We start from the raw sequence: 24530 nt of genomic DNA, 5'->3' as shown, positions 1-24530 counted from the left end.
CTCTTGTAACACTAGAATGTTCTCCATGACGGGCCCTGACAGCACGTTCCCCAACTGCTACTCCAAACACCAGCAACAGTCATGTGAGATTTGCACCTACCGACCACGGTGAGCAGCATGTTATCCAACAAGAGCGCCACAAAAACAATGAAGAGAATGAGTTTCCTGGATTGTCTCTCCTCTCGGAGCCAGCTGAGGAAATGAAACTGCCGGATGGCGTCCAGTCTCCCCATGGTTCTGGTCCAAAAAAGACTGACCTGGTCCTGTGCAGACACACAAGTTAGTATTCATGCATCAACTCAGAAGTAAGAAGACATGAGCATCTTACCCGGGATGGACACATGTCAGCAGCAGCAGCAGAAGAAGGGAGACTGCCTGATGACGTCAGGGAGTCCGTCCTATGAGATACGTACGCCAGTTTGGGCGGCACAGTCATGGTGATGGTTTGATTTTATTTGAACATGCATACAAGTTACAATGGAATGCATCACATACGCCAATTCACAGCTACACATCCCCAGAAGGAGTCCAAACAACCAAAGACTTGAGAACAGTATCTCTTACAATATCACATGCAAATTAGCCTATGACATCATCTAGGAGGGACTGTTGTATTGAAAGTTGTATTGGTACCGGGTGTTAAGTTGCTGTGTGATGATTTTAGTGTTTTGTTGTTTTTTGTAAGATGACCCCGTGAGTCAGACTCTTATACTGAGTAATGACTTCCTGCTTGTGATTGGCTTCTGCCATATTTTAAAGTTGTATTGGTACCGAGTGTTAAGTTGCTGTGTGATGATTTTAGTGTTTTGTTGTTGTTTTTTTAAGATGACACCGTGAGTCAGACTCTTATACTGAGTAATGACTTCCTGCTCGTGATTGGCTCCTGCCATATTTTAAAGTTGTATTGGTACCGGGTGTTAAGTGCCTGTGTGATGATTTTAGTGTTTTGTTGTTTTTTGTAAGAGGACACCGTGAGTCAGACTCTTATACTGAGTAATGACTTCCTGCTTGTGATTGGCTCCTGCCATATTTTAAAGTTGTATTGGTACCGAGTGTTAAGTTGCTGTGTGATGATTTTAGTGTTTTGTTGTTGTTTTTTGTAAGAGGACACCGTGAGTCAGACTCTTATACTGAGTAATGAATTCCTGCTCGTGATTGGCTCCTGCCATATTTTAAAGTTGTATTGGTACCGAGTGTTAAGTTGCTGTGTGATGATTTTAGTGTTTTGTTGTTTTTTGTAAGAGGACCCCGTGAGTCAGACTCTTATACTGAGTAATGACTTCCTGCTTGTGATTGGCTCCTGCCATATTTTAAAGTTGTATTGGTACCGGGTGTTGAGTTGCTGTGTGATGATTTTAGTGTTTTGTTGTTGTTTTTTGTAAGATGACACCGTGAGTCAGACTCTTATACTGAGTAATGACTTCCTGCTCGTGATTGGCTCCTGCCATATTTTAAAGTTGTATTGGTGCCGCGTGTTAAGTTGCTGTGTGATGATTTTAGTGTTTTGTTGTTGTTTTTTGTAAGAGGACACCGTGAGTCAGACTCTTATACTGAGTAATGAATTCCTGCTCGTGATTGGCTCCTGCCATATTTTAAAGTTGTATTGGTACCGAGTGTTAAGTTGCTGTGTGATGATTTTAGTGTTTTGTTGTTTTTTGTAAGAGGACCCCGTGAGTCAGACTCTTATACTGAGTAATGACTTCCTGCTTGTGATTGGCTCCTGCCATATTTTAAAGTTGTATTGGTACCGGGTGTTGAGTTGCTGTGTGATGATTTTAGTGTTTTGTTGTTGTTTTTTGTAAGATGACACCGTGAGTCAGACTCTTATACTGAGTAATGACTTCCTGCTCGTGATTGGCTCCTGCCATATTTTAAAGTTGTATTGGTGCCGCGTGTTAAGTTGCTGTGTGATGATTTTAGTGTTTTGTTGTTGTTTTTTGTAAGAGGACACCGTGAGTCAGACTCTTATACTGAGTAATGACTTCCTGCTCGTGATAGGCTCCTGCCATATTTTAAAGTTGTATTGGTACCGGGTGTTAAGTTGCTGTGTGATGATTTTAGTGTTTTGTTGTTGTTTTTTGTAAGAGGACACTGTGAGTCAGACTCTTATACTGAGTAATGAATTCCTGCTCGTGATTGGCTCCTGCCATATTTTAAAGTTGTATTGGTACCGAGTGTTAAGTTGCTGTGTGATGATTTTAGTGTTTTGTTGTTTTTTGTAAGATGACACCGTGAGTCAGACTCTTATACTGAGTAATGACTTCCTGCTCGTGATTGGCTCCTGCCATATTTTAAAGTTGTATTGGTACCGGGTGTTGAGTTGCTGTGTGATGATTTTAGTGTTTTGTTGTTGTTTTTTGTAAGATGACACCGTGAGTCAGACTCTTATACTGAGTAATGACTTCCTGCTCGTGATTGGCTCCTGCCATATTTTAAAGTTGTATTGGTGCCGCGTGTTAAGTTGCTGTGTGATGATTTTAGTGTTTTGTTGTTGTTTTTTGTAAGAGGACACCGTGAGTCAGACTCTTATACTGAGTAATGACTTCCTGCTCGTGATAGGCTCCTGCCATATTTTAAAGTTGTATTGGTACCGGGTGTTAAGTTGCTGTGTGATGATTTTAGTGTTTTGTTGTTGTTTTTTGTAAGAGGACACTGTGAGTCAGACTCTTATACTGAGTAATGAATTCCTGCTCGTGATTGGCTCCTGCCATATTTTAAAGTTGTATTGGTACCGAGTGTTAAGTTGCTGTGTGATGATTTTAGTGTTTTGTTGTTTTTTGTAAGATGACACCGTGAGTCAGACTCTTATACTGAGTAATGACTTCCTGCTCGTGATTGGCTCCTGCCATATTTTAAAGTTGTATTGGTACCGGGTGTTAAGTTGCTGTGTGATGATTTTAGTGTTTTGTTGTTGTTTTTTGTAAGAGGACACCGTGAGTCAGACTCTTATACTGAGTAATGAATTCCTGCTCGTGATTGGCTCCTGCCATATTTTAAAGTTGTATTGGTGCCGCGTGTTAAGTTGCTGTGTGATGATTTTAGTGTTTTGTTGTTGTTTTTTGTAAGAGGACACCGTGAGTCAGACTCTTATACTGAGTAATGACTTCCTGCTTGTGATTGGCTCCTGCCATATTTTAAAGTTGTATTGTTTCCGCGTGTTAAGTTGCTGTGTGATGATTTTAGTGTTTTTTTTGTAAGATGACACTGTGAGTTTGATTCTTATACTGAGTAATGACTTCCTGCTCGTGGTTGGCTCCTGCCATGAGATCACAACGTTGTCATAAATAAGCCGTACAGCTGCATCAGCCACAGGGTTCACAGTTTGAGAAAATATACACCAGAAATTACGGTACTAATTACTACAGTTGTAAGTTAGGAATAATAATATTGTAGTTGTTGCATACCGATTGTCTTTTTGGCCTTCTCGGCCTTCTCTTGTTGCAGTCATGACAATGATATTTGAATATTCTTACTAGTACATTCTGTTGTCTACTAGATTTCCCAATTATTTACTTTGTAGTTTGTACAACCACGAGTATCATATAATGCGTGTGTCATGGTTATGTCATGTGGGCAGAAACAAATCATAATTGCCATCATAATTTGTATCAGCGGTTTGAAAGAGCCACACTTTTAGCATCATAATTGTCATCATAATTGTCATACTCTTTGATGAACACACATACAGTCATGTGACATTTATTTTTAATTAACAAACTATCCCCCAACACATTTGCAGATAATTTATGATTTTACAGGGCATCAGAATTTTTTTTATTATTAAATTGTATCATTTTTGTATTTAATGAATATAAAAATATATATAATTTACAGTTATATATAATTATATAGGGGCTGCACGTCGGTTGAGTGGTTAGCGCACAGACCTCACAGCTAGGAGACCCGAGTTCAATCCCACCCTTTGTGTGGAGTTTGCATGTTCTCCCCGTGCATGCGTGGGTTTTCTCCGGGTACTCCGGTTTCCTCCCACATTCCAAAAACATGCTAGGTTAATTGGCCACTCCAAATTGTCCATAGGTATGAATGTGAGTGTGAATGGTTGTTTGTCTATATGTGCCCTGTGTCCAGGGTGTACCCCGCCTCTCGCCCCAAGACAGCTGGGATAGGCTCCAGCACCCCCGCGACCCTCCTGAGGAAAAAGCGGGAGAAAATGAATGAATGAATGAATGATATATAATATAATATAATATAATATAATATAATATAATATAATATAATATAATATAATATAATATAATATAATATAATATAATATAATATAATATAATATAATATAATATAATATAATATAATATAATATAATATAATATAATATTTATAATTATAATAATATAATTTTTTATTAATTTTTCAATTAATTCATTTTTTTAAATTCATTCATTTTTTTTCATTCATTAATTCAACTGCCACACTGCTGCGTTTCCTCAAACTATGGCGTGTACGTTTATGGCACGTCAAAAAAGGACACGTCTGTTATTAACGTGTTGAAGGAGCCTTCATTCCATCTGCTTCTACTGTGTCTATAGGACTACCCTATCTGCTCTGGTGTAATTATACATCATCATCAATTATATTTTTCATTTGCTCACTGATATTTTCCTTTGCTTCTTTCTCTTCAAAAGAGTTGCGTGGACGGTAACATTATCTTCCAATAGTGTCTTGATATCATCTTGTAGAACCTTGATATCATTGCATAATACTCTTTTTTCTTCCAACGGGTTTTTAACTTCCTTGAGAGCAGCATGCAAGGCAGCATTATCTTCCAATAGTGCAATGATATCATCCTGTAGAACCTTGATATCATTGCATAATACGCTTTTTTTCTTCCACCTGGTTTTTAACCTCCTTGAGAGCAGCATTGTCTTCCAATAGTACTTTGATATCAACTGATACCAGCTCTGTTTTAGCTCCCAATATAAGTGATCTTGAAAAATGTTGAAGATTAAACACTTTGAAGGCACAACGTCATCATCAAGTTTACTTATTTGTTCACGTAACGCACACAGAACAACATACCTCTTCATGTTCTCGCTTTTCTTCTGCACTGTAATGTCTGCTGTGGCTCTTCTCATGAGGCGTTCGAGCGCATTACGTAAATCTCAGTCATGGAATCAAGCCGTTTTTAATTTTTATTAACGTACCCCTTATGATAATTCGCTTTGGGAACCTTAGGAATAAGGTATTTATCATTTCTTCTTGAATAAACGTGATCCTAACCATTATTACTATTATACGGCTGACATCTGCTGGACAAAATCAGTACTGCGTTTTAACATTGAAATTGTTTTATATTGAATTATTGGTCGAGTTTAAAAATGCAGTATTCAAAGAAAGGTCACTCATAAGGCAAAATAAAATACTATTGTATTTTTTACTAAAAATAGCGATTTATCTTCTTACTTCCTCGTCTTGTTCTTCCTCTTCACCTCAGCTTTTGTTGAAACTCGTGATGGGAGACTCGGTTCCTCTTACTGACTCACTCACTGAAGTGAACTGGGTACTCGAGGAGCTCGAATCACTTGCCAAAGATCATATACACCATATACAGACTCCTGCCTGAATCGGGTACTCAACTCACCGGTCACAGATCATATACACCATATACAGACTCCTGCCTGAATCGGGTACTCAACTCACCGGTCACAGATCATATACACCATACACAGACTCCTGCCTGAATCGGGTACTCAACTCACCGGTCACAGATCATATACACCATACACAGACTCCTGCCTGAATCGGGTACTCAACTCACCGGTCACAGATCATATACACCATACACAGACTCCTGCCTGAATCGGGTACTCAACTCACCGGTCACAGAGCGCATGCGCATAAAGTTTTCTCGACTCCCCCGGACTTGTCTCGCTATTGATCACTTCCTGACGTGTTGCTGGGCTTCATTTTTTTATTTACCTCGCGGTAAGCAGGAGGTGTGTAAGTGAACGAGTTAAAATGGTCCAGTACCCGTGAGTGCCGATTCAGCGAAGGACTCCTTCGACACTCGCGGGTCTCCTGTTGAAAGGTGGTGCGCATCTAACGGGCAGGGAAGGGTGGAAGATCCCAAAAGCAGAACAACTCGTTAGCTGCCGTCTTTTGTCCACTCTTGTTCTGACCGTGCGGCCTCGAAGAAGGTAAAATGTGATTTGATATTTGTTGTGATATTGTTTTATTGTGTTTTGTGCTGCCAAACGGAAACAGCAAATGCCATGTGATGCTAAAGCTAAACAAACGCTATAATAAACATGTTAACATAAAGTTATCTTGTTATCTTGTTATCTTTACCAAGGCAGTTGTTGCTGTCTTTTGGCTGAGATTAGCCGGTGGTTGGTGTACCTAATGAAGTGGCCGGAGAGGTGGAGGAAGTCAACTCTTGTCTGTTTCCTTTTCTCGTTATTACTCATTGGCCAAGTGCCGAACCTTCATGGGAACTATTTCTCATAAGTCATAAGTCATACACGCCAAAAAGTCCTGCATAATCTTTGCATTTCAATATGGAATCATACATTACATAAATTGTGAAATATCACATATTATATTCATTGTCGATATTAATATTATGAATCAACCCTTCAATAAATCCATAAATAACCATCACCATTACCATATTAATTGTCGATATTAATATTATGAATCAACCCCTCAATAAAACCATAAATAAATAGCGTGAATACAATGAATTAGGAATAAATAATACAAGTCAGTAATAAATTGTGAAATGTGAACAAAAATAGTTACATTTTTTAGGAACTATGTGTAAATATTTGATGATTTAGGAAATTAATTGCATAAAATACACAATATCAAATAAATTAAATAAATATTAAATTAAATATATTAAATATTTCACGAATCATTCAGTTACTTTGAAATAAAAGATTAAAATCAATAGTTTCAATACAGTTGATGAAAGATAAATAACAGGAGTGATAAAGTGTAATAAAGCTATTTGTGGCTTATTTATTTATTCAGACTGTTTACAAATAAATGAGTAAAAATAATATCAATAAATATTGTAAATAAACCCTGAAAACCCCCATTAATTAAAAAGCTTGAATACAATTAATCATAAATAAATCATATAAGGAAAACAATTGTGAAATGTGAACAAAATGTTTTTAATTCTTTAGGAATTATATGTAAATATTTGATGATTTAGGAAATGAATTGCATAAAAATACACGATATATTAATCTATTTAGAAATAAATAAATAAATGTAAAAAAAAATTGTGAAATGTGACACAAACAATGCGATCCGGACTTCCTTATATGGAATGCAGATTGCCTGCACTCGGTAAACAAGGAAGTCCTTGGGAGCGCTTGGGAGTGTGACCAATCACAGCAGAGTGGGCGTACCTTGAGGCGGAGGCGGGGCCGGGGGTGGAGTAAATGATACAGACCATTTAGGTTGGAAGCAGGAAGTCCATAGAATGACTGCAAAAAAGAGGTGTAGAATCTAGAAGATCTAGAAAGTCTTCTGTGCGGGTTATTGTGTGTAGCTGCTCTATAGGAGTCCACTACTCAGTAGTATTAAAAATACTTAAAGTATTTTGTGTGTGTAGAGATTAGAGATGTAGAAATGAGTTTTACTCGATGATTAAAAGATCTCCAATCATCTTGCAGCTGAGATGAAGGACAGACTGAGTGAGCTCCTCGGCATCGCCTCCAAGCCTCCAGACATGGACTTGGGCCTCACAGACAACCTGAACAGCTCCCTGGAAGACTATGACGCTGTTGTGTTTGGAGCGGAGGAGGTGATGTCGGGCATCTACAGGGAGGCCCAGGCCCTGAGGAAGGAGATGCTGCTGCTCAAGATGGACGTGAAGCGCCTGGGAAAGCAGAGCACCAGGTTCCTGACGTCGGTGAGGAGGTTCAGCAGCATCAAGCGGGACTCCAACGCTCTGGGGCGGAGCATCAAGTCCCGAGGGGAGGCCATCTACGCCCGCCTGGAAAAGCTAAGGGCGTTGAGCGAGGAGCTGGCCGAGGAGCACGCCGCTTCCTCGGCGGTGGCCCGCATAGCGCGCTCCCAGCACGCCTCCCTGACCACCGCCTTCCACCAGGCCATGTCCGAGTACAACCGTTCCGAAATGGAGCTCAGGGAGAACTGCAAGACCCGCATCCAGAGGCAGGCGGAGATCGTGGGCAAGGAGGTGAGCCGGCAGCAGATCGAGGAGATGATCGAGACGGGCAAGTGGAACGTCTTCTCCGACGAACTGCTCCTGGGCGGCCGCAGCGCCCGCTCCGCCCTGAGCGAGATCGAGAGTCGCCATCGGGAGCTGATGGAGCTGGAGGGACGCATCCGAGACGTCCACGAGCTCTTCTTCCAGATGGCGCTGCTGGTGGAGGAGCAGGGGTGCAAGGTGGACAGCATCGAGGCCAACGTGCTCGACACCCGGGACTACGTGGCCAAGGCCTCGGATCACATCCGGAAGGCCGTCCGCTACAAGAAGGAAAACCCCTGCAAGAAACTTTTCTGCTGCTGCTTCCCTTGCTGCAACTGATGACCAAAAACCCACACTGGAACCCCCGCTTCAGACTTTCTGTCCTTTCCATCACAGCATTCCGGCTGCGCTTAACTTATTTTGTATTAATATAGTTTATATTAATATAGTTAATATACTTAATGTAGTTTAAGGTTTTTGATTTTTTGTCACGTACCAAAGTATGAGGAAGTGAGCTACACTCCTCCACACTCTCTCACCTCTTCCTTGCTATCAAGTGTATAAGTGCCAATGATCCATGCTGAGTGCTAATCAAATGCACTTCTGCCACCTTGTGGCTGTTTTTATGCCTTAAATTGGCTCTAAAGGTGACATCTATTAGTGCACAGTTGGTTCATCAACTCATAAAATGTATTACAAATGTATTACTCTTTTGAACTGGTATTGTTCTGAGAAGCCAAACTCTTTCCTTAAATTGCCTCAGCAAGTAATCCAACCAGAACTGGGCTCACAGGACCAAGCGGAGGGTAAGTCACTGTTGATGGACTACACTGCATACTACTTCACGTCAAAAGATCCAAACTATCCCTTTAATGTAAACAACAAACAATACAAACTGCAGACATGCAATGCTTGGCATATAAAAGACAAGAACAGATCACCAAAGTCGACATTTGACGTGTCGCCACACTCCACTGTGATGTAAGCGTTACTTCCTGACTGTTTATGAGAAGTGTTGACTGTGGTTACTCGGAACAAAGATCAGGACTTAAAGACCACATCGCTTGGCAAATGTTTGGTGTCGTAAAATCATGGCTGTCATTAGTTGGTGTACGGTACAGTATGATGATGTTTTCTAGGGATGTCGGCTTTGTGATGTAGCTGAAAAGTTCATCACTGGTAGAAACTTGGCTCATTTTTACCCATTTTTGCTGTTGTCTTGGTTCAATATTTCAACTTTCTTCATAAATTATCTTCATAAACTGTTAAATTATGGCCTTATAACAATATAACAACACTACTATATATTTAATAGTAATAAGTTAACAAGGTATGTGTTTACATTGCATGTAGTACAATCCGGATGTATATACATTGAGGAGTTTTGACTCTGGAGGTTTTATTTTGGTACTTCCGCTAGCAAACTGCCTATCAACTATTACCTTACTCGTTGAATCAACTACTTATTTTTCAACGTTACATTTAACAGTTGCCATCCACAATAATAATAATAATAATAATAACAATACCGTGCTGCTAATAGTGTATGCACACGTTGACTATTCGACAAATTGAATGAGACGAATGAGCAACGCCGTGTTGTGCTTTTGTTGTGGTACTAATGGATTTACATATTAGCAAATCTTTCCTTGTCCTAATGTTTGGATATGACATTTCGCTACTGCAAAAATAAACATATTGTTGAATTACCTATAACTTTCAGCACACATCGTTTGCGAGGTTACAACACAACCCGTGAAAAAATAATTATTTGTGGCAGCACTAGTAAGCCTCGTAACCAGTAACCAGGGAAAAAGCCGATAGAAACAAACAAAGCTTTGAGGGTGAGATTTTTTACGTCACTATCAGAGATATTTTTTAAATATGTATTTTATTACAAACTTCAATTGTACAAAACAGTATAAGCAGAATTACAGGAACATAAAAGTGCAGTCTCTATCAGAGAGATTATTTGAGACATCTTTGAGGTCGCGATTTATTTACGTCACTTCCGGAATAAAATGGCGACCGGCAATAACAGCAGACGTTTAATTGTCATCATATAATGCGGATTGTTTTGGTGTCCCCGAGCAGGATGACGCCTATCTTTGAAAAGTGTTAAACGTCCGAGAGTATTGTGGGACCCGCAAACTGTAAATATGCTCTCATTTCATTCACATATTATATATAATACTGAGCTAGTCAAAGCGCCCTTTACGTAGTTCTGCTGTCTTGGGTAAAGTTTTATTTAATGCGGCACTTTGAATAAGAACGGTAACGTTTCGCCGACATCACGTGTAGAAGAGTCGTTTGCTAGCCAGATATGTGTAGCTTCAATGTTAATTAAGCGGGAATTTAAATATCTAAATACTAAATCTAAATATTCCCTGCTGCTTGTGTAGCTATGTTGCAAGCTAAAATGAGTGTCATTATTTTTTATGTAGATGAGCCGTTTGCTAGCCAGATATGTGTAGCTTCAATGCTAATTAAGCGGGAATTTAAATATCTAAATACTAAATCTAAATATTCCCTGCTGCTTGTGTAGCTATGTTGCAAGCTAAAATGAGTGTCATTATTTTTTATGTAGATGAGCCGTTTGCTAGCCAGATATGTGTAGCTTCAATGCTAATTAAGCGGGAGTTAAAGTCTCTACTCCCTGTTGCTTGTGTAGCTATGTTGCAAGCTAAAATGAGTCATTTTTTTTGTAGACTCCAGCCATGAGCAGTCGAAGGAAAAAGGCCCCCCCTGTGAGGGTGGACGAGGATGTTAAAAAGAAGTTAAACTGGAACATGCTGGAGGACCGGAAGAACGAGGCGATCCAGGAGAATGACAGCCAAACCCCGGCGTGCTCCACTCTTCCTGCCGAGCCCTCACCTGACTTCTCTATCAGCTCGTTCCACTTTGCAGAGGAACTCCCCACTTCCTCTGCTTCCCTGGCGCTCACGGTGCTGCCCGCTTCCCAGCTGAGCCATGCCTGGAAGGCTCTTGTCGGGGAGTTCCGCATCCGACCGGCTTGGCTCCCACCCAACTGCGGAATGAGAGCGTTTACTTTTCACAAGATGGCAGAGCAGCTGTGCGTCAGCTTCAGCGGCTCCGACGAGCCCACCGAGCCGCTGCGGATGCCTGATGGCGACACCTGTACCGTGGAATGCAGCCTCTCTCGGATCTCGCTGGAGGACATGGACTGGCTGCAGAAGAGAAGGCTGGTGCAGCTTTGTCATGAAGAAGAAGAAGAAGAGGACTCCTTCAAGGTATGAGTCAATGGCATTCCTGTGAATCCAACATCTCCTGCAGCTCCCTGCTTCTGCTAGGTTGGGATTTACCTGCTGGAAAGCGGACTCGGGAAGCCGGAGTTCCTCAGCGAGGGAAACGCTCGTATGAAGAAAGCCAATCAGCTCATGCAGAAGATGATGGAGTATTTTTATGATTTTATTATCCCTGGTGAGTGAAGCAACATCCACACACTATGATGCCTTCACCGCCCGTCTTGACTTCTCCGTCTCTCTTTTTATGTGTAGAAGTGGTGGATAACGAGGAAGAGGAATGTGACACCGACTTGGAGAGGCAGAACGTGGAGGAGCTCTACGATTACGTCAGGCGTGTGCACCAGACAGAGAGCCAGGACGTGAGCTTTGACGTCCAGCACCAGGCTCTCCTCCCGGTCCTCAGGCCTTATCAGAGCCAGGCCGTCAACTGGATGCTGAAGCGGGAGAAATTCAGAAATACATCCCCAAAAGGTAAGGCAAGAAACCACAAAGATGGCCAGAAGGAAGGAAAATAGCTGGACTGGTGGGCAGCCAATCACAGGACACATATAGACAAACAACCATTCACACTCATATTCATACCTATCTATACCTACCTACCTGCTAAATCCAAGGATGAAGAGTCTTGAACCAGTCATGATGTGCTATATATATCACTATATTGACACTTACTATGGTACCCATTATGGCATTGGATGCTCATATCACCCAGTACTTTGGTATGTGACAAAAAAATAATATATTTTTTTTTAAATTAAAAATAACCTTAAACTATGTTAGGAAAGCAGGAAGTGAACAAATGTAAGAGTTAGTGATTGTAAAAGTACCAGATGGAGGGGTAGGATTTAATAAGCTTTGCTTCTTCCTACTCCTTTTGGACATGTGGAACTGGGAACTGATTATGGGATGCACTCAATTGGAATCTGATGCATGTTCAAATGAAATGAAACCATTACCATTACTATCGTCAACAATTAGTAATTCCGTACAATTAATTTTGTGGTGCCAACGAGATGTTTCTTTCCAGAGCAATCGCTACATTTCCTGTGGCGGGAGTTGGTCACTTTGTGTGGCAAGAAGCTTTTCTACAACCCTTTTACCGGCCGGTAAGCGCCTCATCTTGCGGCTGCGTTCCAGGACCCTCCGAATCTTTGAGAGAGTTTCTTCCATTTCAGTCTCATTCGTGCGTTTCCACTGGCCGGCGTGGAGTGGCCCGGCGGAATCCTGGCCGACGAGATGGGTCTGGGAAAGACGGTAGAAGTCCTGGCACTCATTCTTTTTCACAGCCGGCAGGACGTCCAGCAGCAGGCCCTCACCCTGCCCGTGGTGAGGATTGGCGTTTAGAAAGAATACGGTCACATCGCACATTTTGCAAATGCTGAGAGATTTTTTTATTTGCTGTTTTTGCAGGGACAGTCTGTGAATTATTTTGTGCCGCCTCCTCCACTGGAGAGAAAGCAAGTCGCCCCTTGTAAGCGTGAAGTGCAACCGAAAATGAAAATCTCTCACCCAGGTTTGTTTCTCTTTTCCCGTCGTGTTTGTGACGATGTTACAGGATTGTTCCATGTTACACTGGTTTGCTTTTGGCACTGAGCTAAGATGTGAAATATCATTGAGCAAGAAAAATGGAAAAACACCAGCAGAAATGTTCTAAGAATCGAGCCAAAATATTGGAGAAAAAAAAAGTACCTTAATGTTGAAATATTCAAGTAAAAAAGGCATTATTTGAAGTCGTCATTTGACAACAAATACATTTTGGGAAAATTAAGTTGGAAAAAGTTGTAATGCTATGAGAATAAAGTTGGAAATATTTTGGGAATAACTCCTATTTACTAGAAGAAAAATCACAAAAAGTCTAATAATTTTTTTATTTTACAAATAAAATTGAAAAAAAAGGTAATATTGATACGAAATGATATCATTTTTCACTATGTGGTCCTCCCTGCGAACCCCCTCTTTGGTAACCCCAGGTTTAGCATTGACCTGCCAGTCTTTCCCACAGGACTGCACTCTTATTTGTGGCAGAGGAGCCGCCTCAGAGCCGAGACATAACATGAGTTTCTCTTCAAAGCCTCATCTCTATGTTGTATTGACCAGGTTGGCGCCAAGGAACGCTGTCTCATTTTTGTTGTCCCACCCCAGCCGTCCGCGTCATGCTGCTGACGGCCATCAAGGAGATGCGCTCGGGCAAAGGGGCCTCGGTCAACGCCGTCTTCACATACATCCGTGCCAAGTACGGCTACGACCTGCTGAAGAACCGCAGCCACATGAAGAAGACGCTGGCCAAGCTGATGGAGGAAGGCCTGGTGGAGCAGGTCAGAGGGCGCGGCTTGGCGGGCTCCTTCCGCTTGGGGAAGAAGTACAGAGAGACCAAGAAGACGGCGGCGGGATCGCCCAAATCCGTAAGGCCAAACACAAGGTTGAAACAAGGTTGAAAATATCCAATTTAGCAGACATTGGCTTATCTCGGTTGGGGTATGGAACCAATTACTGTAATATTGCACCTTTACGTGGATTTTTTACTGCACCAATTATTCGAAACCCCGTGTGACAAACACTCGTTTTCAAAGTTTGTTTTCTTGCTGCCAGAATATGAAATGCTCGGGAGAGAGGTCGCCCAGGAAAACGTTCCAGAGGCGAGCCAAGGAGAAGGCGGAAGCAGCTCTCCAAAACTCCATCACGAGTGAAGATCCAAGCGACGCAAACCACGTGCCGCTGGCAGACGCTCCCGAGCGGACAGATTGGGGCGAAAGCGAGGGACCACACGAGGCGGATGGAATGTGTGACGCCGCTGAGGAGACCCAGGCGTCCAGCTCTCAGGAAGAGCCCCCTGTCAGGGCGTCCGTGGTCCCCTTCAACACTCCGGACTACAGGTTTGAGTGCATCTGCGGCGAGGTGGGCATCGTGGACTACAAAGCCCGCGTGCAGTGCCTGAACTGCCAGCTGTGGCAGCACGCCGACTGCGTCAACTACAAGGAGGAAAGTCTGGAGACCACCCCCTTTTATTGCCCCCACTGCCTGGTGGCCATGAAGCCCGTCTCCACGGGGGCCACGCTCATCGTCTCCCCCAGCTCCATTTGCCACCAGTGGGTGGAGGAGATCAACCGCCACATCAGGTCCTCCTCGCTGCGGGTGCTGGTGAGACAGCGGTTTTCTTCGCCATCTTCTTTTATGACTTCCCTAACGCCGCCCCTCCCCAGGTGTATCAGGGCGTGAAGAAGCACGGCTTCATCCAGCCGCACATGCTGGCCGAGCAGGACGTGGTCATCACCACCTACGACGTGCTGCGCTCTGAGCTCAACTACGTGGACATCCCGCACAGCAACAGCAAAGACGGGCGCCGCTTCCGCAACCAGAAGCGCTACATGGCCGTGCCCAGCCCCCTGGTGGCCGTGGAGTGGTGGCGCATCTGTCTGGACGAGGCTCAGATGGTGGAGTGTCCCACCGCCAAGGTCAGCTAGACACGGGTAACGTCTGTTTTATTTTCGTTGACCGACTCCCGCCGGTCTTCGCAGGCTGCGGAGATGGCGCTGCGTCTTGCCTCCGTCAACCGCTGGTGTGTCAGCGGCACGCCCGTCCAGAGAGGTTTGGAAGGTAATCGGTGGCGATTCGGTGTCCGACTTTTTAGCAACGGCGCTCTCAGCAGGACCCTATCTTCTGTCCAGACCTTTATGGCCTCGTGCTCTTCCTGGGAGTGGACCCGTACTGGGTCAAACACTGGTGGGACCAGTTGCTCTACAGGCCCTATCGCCGTGGAAACACAGAGCCGCTTTACGCCGTCATCGCCCAGTTATTGTGGCGCTCGGCCAAGAAGGACGTCATCGATCAGGTGAACACAGAGAGAGATTTTATGGCTAGATAACACTTTGGATGCGTTTCTACACCAAGGGGCCGCCCAGGTGTGTCAACTGCAGAGAGTGTTAGTCATCCATTCACCATCAAACATTTATTTGCACTAACTGGAACTGAGTTTTTAGGATAATATTCAGTCTTATTTGGGTATTGTTATTGAGAAGCATGGTTCACTTACAATAGTTATAATAATTAACGGTGATCACTACCTTATTATGTAGCACTCATGTTTAGATTTGCCTCCAAATCTATATCACTTTAAGTATAACATAAAAAATATACAACAATAAAATAATATAATACAATAAAAAAATATATAACAATAAAATAACATTGCCAAATAATTTCAACAAATGAAAAAAAAGAAAAAATATATATATATTTAAATTATTTGGCAATTTTATTGTTATATTTGTTATGTTATACTTAAAGTGATATAGATTTGGAGGCAAATCTAAATATTTATTCTATTATTATTAACTGCTACATGTTTATTTTAATAAATAGAAGATGTTTTAAATTGATCTAGCACTTTTCCAGCAAGACGCTTAACAGAAAAACAAGCAAATAACATTACATTGCCAATCATACAATATCATAGACAGATACTGTAAATTTGGTAACATATTACAATATTACATATTGTATTACAGTTTCCGTTGATTGTGGCGCACATTAGAGCGACTATTTGAGGAAGTATAGCAATTGGGCTGTACTTGGTTCAATATTTTTTACGATAAATGACATGTATTTGGGCCTTTTTATGGACCATTATTTGTGGTATTTCAACGTTTGCGGGATCTCGGATGTACATTGCTGTAGTACTGGATCCACTTGCTCATGATTAGAGTACCACATTAAAAACAGTATATTGGCATATTCTTTCTAGATCCAGATTCCGGCACAGACGGAGGAGGTGCACTGGCTGCACTTCTCCCCGGTGGAGGGTCACTTCTACCACCGCCAACACGAGGTCTGCTCCCAGGACGCCTTGGTCAAACTCAGGAAGCTCTCCGACTGGAGCCTGAAGCTGGGCAGCCTGGACCGCCGCACGGTCACCACCATCCTGTGCCCGCTGCTGAGGCTGCGCCAGGCCTGCTGCCACCCGCAGGCGGTGCGCAGCGAGTTCCTGCCTCTGCAGAAAAGGTGAGCCGAGTGCGAGCTGGTGCGTCACATGATCGAAACAAAGCTTTCAGCGGCAACCCGGTCAGGCGGACCATGTTTGTTTTAAAGTTTGCACGTTCGCCGTTGTTTGCTCCTGAGAGCTTGTCGAGTGGCTTTTCATGGTGATGCAACCTCCACCCCCTCCGCCCCTCCCACACACACTCGGCAGCACCATGACAATGGAGGAGCTCCTCAAGTCCCTGCAGAAGAAATGTCGAGTGGAGTGCGAAGAAGCCCACAGACAATTGGTGTGCGCTCTCAACGGCCTGGCCGGAATTCACATCATCAGAGGTAATAAATAAAGACGCCATCGGGCTCGCCGTTTCCCATGGGAATCAATTACAGACACAACCTTTTTGTAACCCATGATGCTTTCTGGGGTCGGGGGTGTGGGGGGGGTGTACTCTATACTCATATATTGTGAGCAGCTGTGTATGGCGTATCTCATTAGCGCCGCCTGTGTCGGACATCACGTTGAGTGTCGGTAATGACGCGGGCCCCCTTTTTGCCACACGCAGATGAGTTTGAGCAGGCGGCCGAGATGTACAGAGAAGTGCTGCGTTCATCAGAGGAGCACAAAGGCCGACTGAAAACAGATTCACTGCAGGTATACAAAAAAACACTGGGCATGCATCTTTGATTTACATATGAAGAGACAACGCTGCTTACGTATATGCATATATGCTCCAGATCAGTGGTTCCCAAACATTTCACAATAAACATTCCTTTATTGCGGTTGATTGCTTCCACCCTCCACTGCCATTCAATATCAATAAACGGACATGACATAGAAAACCTCTTTAAGACTTACTAAAAACCTCTTGTGTTAGCTTTCTGGTATCATCTCCTATGTTAACGGGTGGTTTTGGAGCCATGTATTAAATCAGCTATAAAATACACTAAAAACAATAAGTTACCATCAAATTTGCTTCTCATGTCTTGGTTACCTTCTTAGGCTTCCTCATCCATGAAAATGTTGATTTTAATACTTTTGGCCTTTTTTTGTCACTATACCCCTCCATTTCTATTTACAAAAATGCTAAAATGAACCTCAAAAGAATCATATTCATAAATTGAAGCTTCTTTTGTTACCTGGCTATTACTGAGGGATATAGAACATATCTCTTAAAACAATGACTTTTATTTATTTTTTCATTTTAGTATTCATCACTAAAGAAACATCTATGGTGTTGGGGTCAATTTTGACCCATATATATTCATGTCAAGAAAAGGTAGAAAAATTGTTTTCTATAACTGCCTGGGAGTTGGGTCACATCTAAAGGGGCTCTAGTCACTACTTTTACATGCTTGGTATTCACTTTGTTGTCGTTTTTTTGTCTTTTTCATGAAAACCAGAGGCTTCATGCCACTCACAACTTAATGGAGCTGCTGAACGCAAAGCATCCTGGGATCCCTCCCACTCTCAGAGACGACCGACTCAGCGAGGAGGTAACTGCCGGTCCAAACTCTTCCACTTTAGCCACTTTGGATGTTCCTTTGTTTGTTCACGTGTTCCTTATGTTATGACGCAGGCCGAGCAGCTACGGCAGCACTACATGACCAAGTATGACTCGGAGGTGGCCGACGCTCATCATGCTCTGCAGCCGGTCCTGCAGAACATTAAAGAGCTGAAGCGTAAAGTGAGCGCCCATGAATTTCTTCTTATATTAGAATGACCGGAAAACAGGGAACAGCATGGCACTTAGAAGCACAAATGGAATTTTTTTCCATATAAATTTGTCCTTGAGATATTCTCCACATGTGGAACTACCAAGAAAAGTGGAGAGCGAGAGGCGGGGTACACCCTGGACTGGTGGCCAGCCAATCCCAGGGCACATATAGACAAACAACCATTCACACTCACATTCATACCTATGGACAATTTGGAGTGGCTAATTAACCTAGCATGTTTTTGGAATGTGGGAGGAAACCGGAGTACCCGGAGAAAACCCACGCATGCACGGGGAGAACATGCAAACTCCACACAGAGATGGCCGAGGGTGGGATTGAACTCAACTCCTGGCTGTGATGTCTGCGCGCTAACCACTCGACCGCCGTGCAGCCTGCTCAGTCAGAATTCATTTTAAAGATAATGTTACTAGATGCTGCCCACCCATGAGACTTCAAATGCAGCTGCTGCTATCTTGTGGAGTTCATTTTGGAAGGGAAAAAAAACATCAGGAGGTTGCCTACAGCCACAGCTGTCAGCTTATTTGCTTTGGTTTGTAACTCTGCGTTAATTGAGTAGAGGTGGCGAGTTTATTGTAAATAGTACGACAAGAGTAACACACACATTTTAAAGAACATGCAGAGATAAATAAAGCTACTGGATGATGACTGACCATTTGTGAACATCCAATGCAGCTCCTCTTGTGGGGTAGTAGGTAGGTTAATGTTTTTGACCCGCTGCTTATTAGAAAACCTAGCAGCAGTGATTATAGGAGATTTAATTGAATACTTACATCAGTTGAAGCCTTTAAGCCGGTCATGTTTTCATCAAACCTAGCTTTCCAGTTGCCTAGCCTTTCATCTTTTATTTTCCAAAGGTTAACCTGAGCTCCCCCTGGTGGCTGGAGGTGATTCAGCGGGCCATCCGTTGCTCGGCCGACGATGACCTGGTGGGCCGCGTGAAGAACGAGTTGACGTCCAGCAGCAAGCAGCAAGCTCACAAGTTCTCCATGGCCGACAAGTACCGTATTACCGTATTTTCCGGGGTATAAGATGCAACTCTTTTCTTGAACTCAGGTGGTGTGGCTAATATTTGGCTAAACTCAAATCCTGTGACTTCTCCTTTACTTCAGAATTACTACTAACCGTTTAAATACTGTGCCGCTCGCAAGTCAGTGAGGAAACGGTAGCTCTTTCTTTGGCAGGAGCCAATCACATGCTAGCAGCTATTCAGCGTTTGTCAACCAATTGGAAATTGCAGGAGGTCATTATATGTCACAGTGTAACAACATAGCAGTCTGAGTCACGGTGTCATCTTACTATGAACACTAAAGTCATCATACAGCAACTTAACACTCAAAAGATAAATATACCAACATATACAAATATACAAACATGTACCAATCCGAGATCATTCATTCATTCATTCATTTTCTACCGCTTTTCCTCACGAGGGTCGCAGTGGGTGCTGGAGCCTATCCCAGCACGGTGGGTGCAAGAGGCGGGGTACACCCTGGACTGGTGGCCAGCCAATCACAGGGCACATATAGACAAACAACCATTCACACTCACCTGGTCTCCTACCTGCGAGGTCTGCGTGCTAACCACTAGACCGCCGTGCCGCCCAATCCAAGATCACAAGAAAAAAAAATGCAGAGAAATCAGAGCAACGCTTCTATCAGGGCGCTGCAATGACATCAGCCTCTCTCCGGGCTCATTACAGTGCCATGCGTTTTCAATGCTGCTTGTCCTCCAATGAAGTATATTATGGGAAAAGGGAGAGGAGACAAAGTCACAATTTAAAAAATGATATGGGTGTAGTCTTTTGTTGTATATTAGCTTGCCTATATGTTCTAAATCACGCGTCTACCTAGCTAAAGGAGACACTTTTCTGACCTATAAGTGTTGTTAGATTGTAGAACAATGCCAAGGTATCCGATGGTGAGGTTTCAGTTATTGTTTTGGTCTCTGCGAGAAGAAATAACCATGCCTGACTTCCGGCAGGTTCCGCGACAGCCACGGTCTGCAGTTCCTGCTCACCGCTCAAATGGAAGACCTGACTAAGTCTCAGAAGATTGTTCGGGAGGCCGTGAAGAGCCTGGAAGGTCCGGCGTCCAAGAAGGTGATTGACGAGGCCACGGCGTGTCACCTCCGTCCGACGCGGCTGCCGCTCAATAAGTGAGACTGCGAACGGGAAGCGTCCGGTCGGCACATTTTCCACTCTTAATGTCTTTTTTTGCATTGTAGCTGCGTTTTTTGCAAAGCTGATGAGCTTTTCACCGATTATGAATCCAAGCTGTTCTCGCACACGTAAGTACTGCAACAAACCCGTGCAGCCAAGCTGCTCGTTGAGCGTTCCTGATCAAACGCGGCCAATTTCTCAACAGGGTGAAAGGTCAGACGGCCATCTTTGAAGAGATGATTGAAGATGAAGACGGACTGGTGGACGACCGCCTTCCCACCACTAGCAGGGGCCTGTGGGCGGCCAGCGAGATGGAGCGCACGCTGAAGGCCATTCTGGCCTTCGCCAAAGCAAAACGCCTGGACCCGGAGCTGGTGGAGGAGGGAAACACCTTCATGGATCTCTTTGAGACCTGGAAGAAGGAATACAAGGTTTGTGTCCCGGTTTCTTTCTTGGAAAGGTGCGGCGCGACGCAGTCAGGTTGAAAGAGACCTTTGTCGCTCAGGTGCTGCACGAGTACTGGATGGTCCTGCGGAATCACGTGTCGGCAATAGATGAGCTGGGAATGGCCACCGAGAGACTACGTGTGCGTCTTCCCGACGAGCCCAAGCCAAAGCTGCTGCACATCATTGAGCCGCACGAGGTACAGCAGCCGCAGCATGGTCCACCTGTGGCACATCGCCCCCCTCGCAGATCCGCAGGGGTGGGCCGTGCAAGTAAGCCTCACTGACGCCGTCCCCTCGGCAGGTGGAGCAGAACAGAGTGAAGCTTCTGAACGACCAAGCGGTAGCAAAGTCTCAGCTCCAGAAGAAGCTGGGGCAGTTTTTGTACCTCACAAACCTGGAGAAGGTAGTACGCCCCTTTCCTGCGTAAATGTTCCCAGATTCTTTTTTTAACTGTGACATCAACCCCCTCGAGCCAGTCCCAGGACAAGTCCACCGGCGGCCTGAACCCAGAACCGTGCCCCATCTGCGCTCGTCCACTAGGACAGGAGGTTGGTGTCTTTTCTCTGGCAGCAAAGTGACGTGTCGCTTGTCTTCTCGTCTCCTCGTCTTGACGTGTGTTTTGTTGTTTTTGTCTGTCAGTGGGCGGTGCTGACCTGCGGCCACTGCTTCTGCAACCAGTGCATCGCCATCATCCTGGAGCAGTACAGCGGGGGCTCTCGGCGGCGCACCATCAAGTGCGCCATTTGCAGGCAGACCACGTCGCACACGGAGATCTCCTACGTGTTCACCGCGGAGTCGTCCAGCCTGGACCAGGGCATCCCCGTTAAGGTGCCTTTTCCAAGCTCTGGAGTACTTACTACTTACTAGTATTACTCTTTTTGTTTATTTTAGGGCTGTCAGCGTTAACGGAACTTCCCTTTTTGACGCGCGGTTAAGGTGCGCTCCTCCTGTTTGACCCTCGTCCCACACCGTAGTTTGATTGCAGCACGGTAACTCTGTAGCCACAAGCTGATCAATATTGAGCGGAAATGAAGAACGAAAAGAGTATTTGGATTGGCAAAGTTGGTAAAGTAATTGTGAGTTAACTATGGACAAAATGTGATTAATTGCGATCAAATATTGTAATCGATTGACAGTCCCAGTTTATTTACATATTTAAATTGCTAAGGTTAGCATGCTAACGTTCTAACATAGCATAATAGTATGGTAATAGTATGGTTAGCATGCTAACATTCTAACATAGCATAATAGTATGGTAATAGTATGGTTAGCATGCTAACATTCTAACATAGCATAATAGTAGTAAGTCCTTATAGAAGTGTGCAGCTATGAAAATGGCAAAATATGCTACCATGCTGATATTAGCATGCTAGCAATGCTAACATGCTAACACACAGATAATACTGCCAAGGTTTTATATATGTGTCTAGCTATGAAAATGGGAAATTAATGCTACTATGCTAATATTAGTATGTTAGCAGTGCTAACATTAGCATGCTAACACCTAGTCTTTATATATAAACTTCTACCAATGATAATAAATAAATAAATAAATAAATATGCCAGTAACAGTTAACATGCTTACATTAGCCTGCTAACACCTACCATGATAGCACATTGAACTGGGAAGGCTAAATGTCCCAAATAAGGCATTTTGCGTTCTGGATTTTGGATCATCCCCAAAATGTTATTCCACATCCTATTTCCAACATTTCCTGAAAATGTCATCCAAATCCATTCAGTAGTAACCGAATCGTATTCTGCGTCTCTTTCAGGGGAGCCACTCCACCAAGGTGGAGGCCGTGGTGAGAACCCTGTTGAAGATCCAAGTGAGCGACCCCGGAGCAAAGTGTCTGGTCTTCTCCACGGTAACCCCTTTGAACGATCACCGCGTGTGTTGAAAGAGCTGAGTCAGGATGTGACAAGCCCTACCCCTCCATAGTGGCAGAGTGTCCTGGACATCATCGCCAAGGCTCTGTTCGACAACAACATGGAGTTCTCTCAGATCAACGGGATCCACAAATTCCAGCAGAACCTGAGCTCCTTCAAGTATGAGAAGAACATCAACATCCTCCTGCTTCCTCTGCACACCGGCTCCAACGGCCTCAACATCATCGAGGCCACGCACGTGCTGCTGGTGGAGCCCATCCTCAACCCCGCGCACGAGCTGCAGGCTATCGGACGCGTGCACCGCATTGGACAAACCAAGTAAGAGATGAGATGGGTGGTCCTCAGGAATGTTCTCCATAAATAATCAGGGAAAATAGCATTGAACTCATGCCATCCCAGGTGGTTTTCCCCTGCAATAGCGGCTAATTTAGACTGATCTTTCAAGCCACGCGGAGTAGGGGTGCATTGGCAAGAATCTGGCCATACCATACGTATCACGATACTAGGCTCACCATACGATATATCACGATTAACAAGGTTAACAAGGTGATATTTTATTGTTTTTTCTTGTAGATTATTACCTGTAAAAACTGAATGACACCAGCAATATGCACTTACTAAACACATTTTTATTCCATAAGAGCAGTATGTTATGCTGTATCGTAAACTTTCCTCAGTAAAAACTTAAAGTGTAGCATTCGGATAAATAAAGCTTTAACATCCAGCTTTAAATGTACAAAAAAACCCATAAAAAACAAATAAATTAAATTATATCTCAAGATCCTGCTCAAATGTTCACATTCTATTAGCGGTCTATCCATCCATCCATCCATCCTTTAGTGAGCTCGCCTCTACTAGAGGCGTGTTGGTGATGGAATGTTGGTGTGAATAAAGTTATACAGAGCGTCAGACACTGAGGGGACGCTATTGTGGCTCGTCTGCCGTCAGAACATTAGTTTCATTGAGAGCATTCTAGCTTGTTTTTTTGTTTGTTTGTTGTTGTAATTTCCCCAATAAAATGGTCCATTTTGGTAATGTAGACATCCATCATGACGTAGGTATCAAAGCGCTGTCGTTTCCATCTCTGCCCCTTCCCAGGCCGACGTTCGTGCACAGGTTCCTCATCAAGTCCACCATCGAGGAGAGAATGCAGGCTATGCTAAAGACTGCAGAGAAGAGGTGGGCGCCACACAATAGCAAAGTGGAACCATGCTGGAATTCACAGGAGGGCTTGTTTGTCTTTAATACTAATGACTCTGTACTTGATACACTGTTAACATATACAGCTGTCCCTCGCCATTTACCACTTTTTATATAATATATATATATATATATATATGTGTTTATATGTGTGTATATATGTGTGCAAAATGTTTCGCCTAAATGAAGCATTTCCAAGCATGAAAATGGCTGAATGAAGTCAAATACAAATACATGCGTTCAGAAGATGCATTCAAAGTCGTGGCGATGGCAACACTGGTCATTACCGACACCCAGACAATAACATTACTGTCATGTTTTAATGTGTAATGGCGGACATTTTAACAGCAATCATTTAACATTTCAACTTTGTCTTTCAGTCACAGCAGCGCCGCCATGAAGCACTCGGAGGCTGCCGTCCTCACCGTGGCCGACCTGGCCGACCTGTTTACCGAAGAAGAGGCCGAGGCCATGGAGTGACTCGTCTGGTGACGGACACCCTTTCATTTTGCACATTCCACTTTTGATACCGCTTCCAATGGAGATATTTTTAGCCTCATCGTGTTTTGAGTTGGAATATTTCACTCCCGTTTCAGGAATTAAACACTCAATGGTGGCGGGAAGCAGACCGTTGTTTTTCATTGACAAAAGAATTTGTAGCGAGTCTCTCTGAGCCT

At 43.6% G+C, this 24530-nt stretch overlaps 2 protein-coding genes across 3 annotated transcripts; both read left to right on the top strand.

Annotated features, from left to right (window-relative positions):
- The first annotated feature begins 5819 nt into the window (after positions 1–5819).
- Positions 5820–8573, top strand: stx11a (syntaxin 11a). Its single transcript, XM_058056782.2, has 2 exons — positions 5820–6155; positions 7647–8573. The coding sequence occupies exon 2, from the start codon at positions 7652–7654 to the stop codon at positions 8522–8524; it is 873 nt and encodes a 290-aa protein (XP_057912765.2). The 5' UTR covers positions 5820–6155; positions 7647–7651; the 3' UTR covers positions 8525–8573.
- Positions 8574–9190: 617 nt separating this feature from the next.
- shprh (SNF2 histone linker PHD RING helicase) lies at positions 9191–24381 on the top strand. 2 transcript variants are annotated; one of them, XM_058056777.2, is made up of 29 exons: positions 9191–9295; positions 10894–11436; positions 11497–11626; positions 11704–11922; positions 12479–12557; positions 12627–12777; positions 12862–12964; positions 13594–13853; positions 14041–14589; positions 14652–14903; positions 14967–15045; positions 15117–15280; positions 16193–16449; positions 16637–16758; positions 16986–17074; positions 17824–17916; positions 18000–18107; positions 19014–19156; positions 20140–20313; positions 20383–20445; positions 20523–20748; positions 20823–20960; positions 21065–21166; positions 21240–21311; positions 21403–21591; positions 22539–22631; positions 22706–22971; positions 23752–23832; positions 24234–24381. In XM_058056777.2, exons 1-29 carry the CDS (start codon positions 9191–9193, stop codon positions 24331–24333), a joined length of 4950 nt encoding a protein of 1649 aa, XP_057912760.2. In that variant the 3' UTR covers positions 24334–24381. The 2 variants fall into 2 exon arrangements, with proteins under 2 accessions (XP_057912760.2, XP_078655259.1); XM_078799133.1 differs by lacking the exon at positions 9191–9295 and having other exon boundaries at positions 10903–11436.
- The last annotated feature ends 149 nt before the right edge of the window (positions 24382–24530 follow it).

This window comes from Doryrhamphus excisus, linkage group LG19, assembly GCF_037039965.1.
Source record: "Doryrhamphus excisus strain RoL-2023G ecotype Guam linkage group LG19, RoL_Dexc_Guam_v1.1, whole genome shotgun sequence".
Taxonomy (NCBI): domain Eukaryota; kingdom Metazoa; phylum Chordata; class Actinopteri; order Syngnathiformes; family Syngnathidae; genus Doryrhamphus; species Doryrhamphus excisus.
Note: the sequence above shows the minus strand (reverse complement) of the source record. Positions and strands in the feature narration are given on the sequence as shown.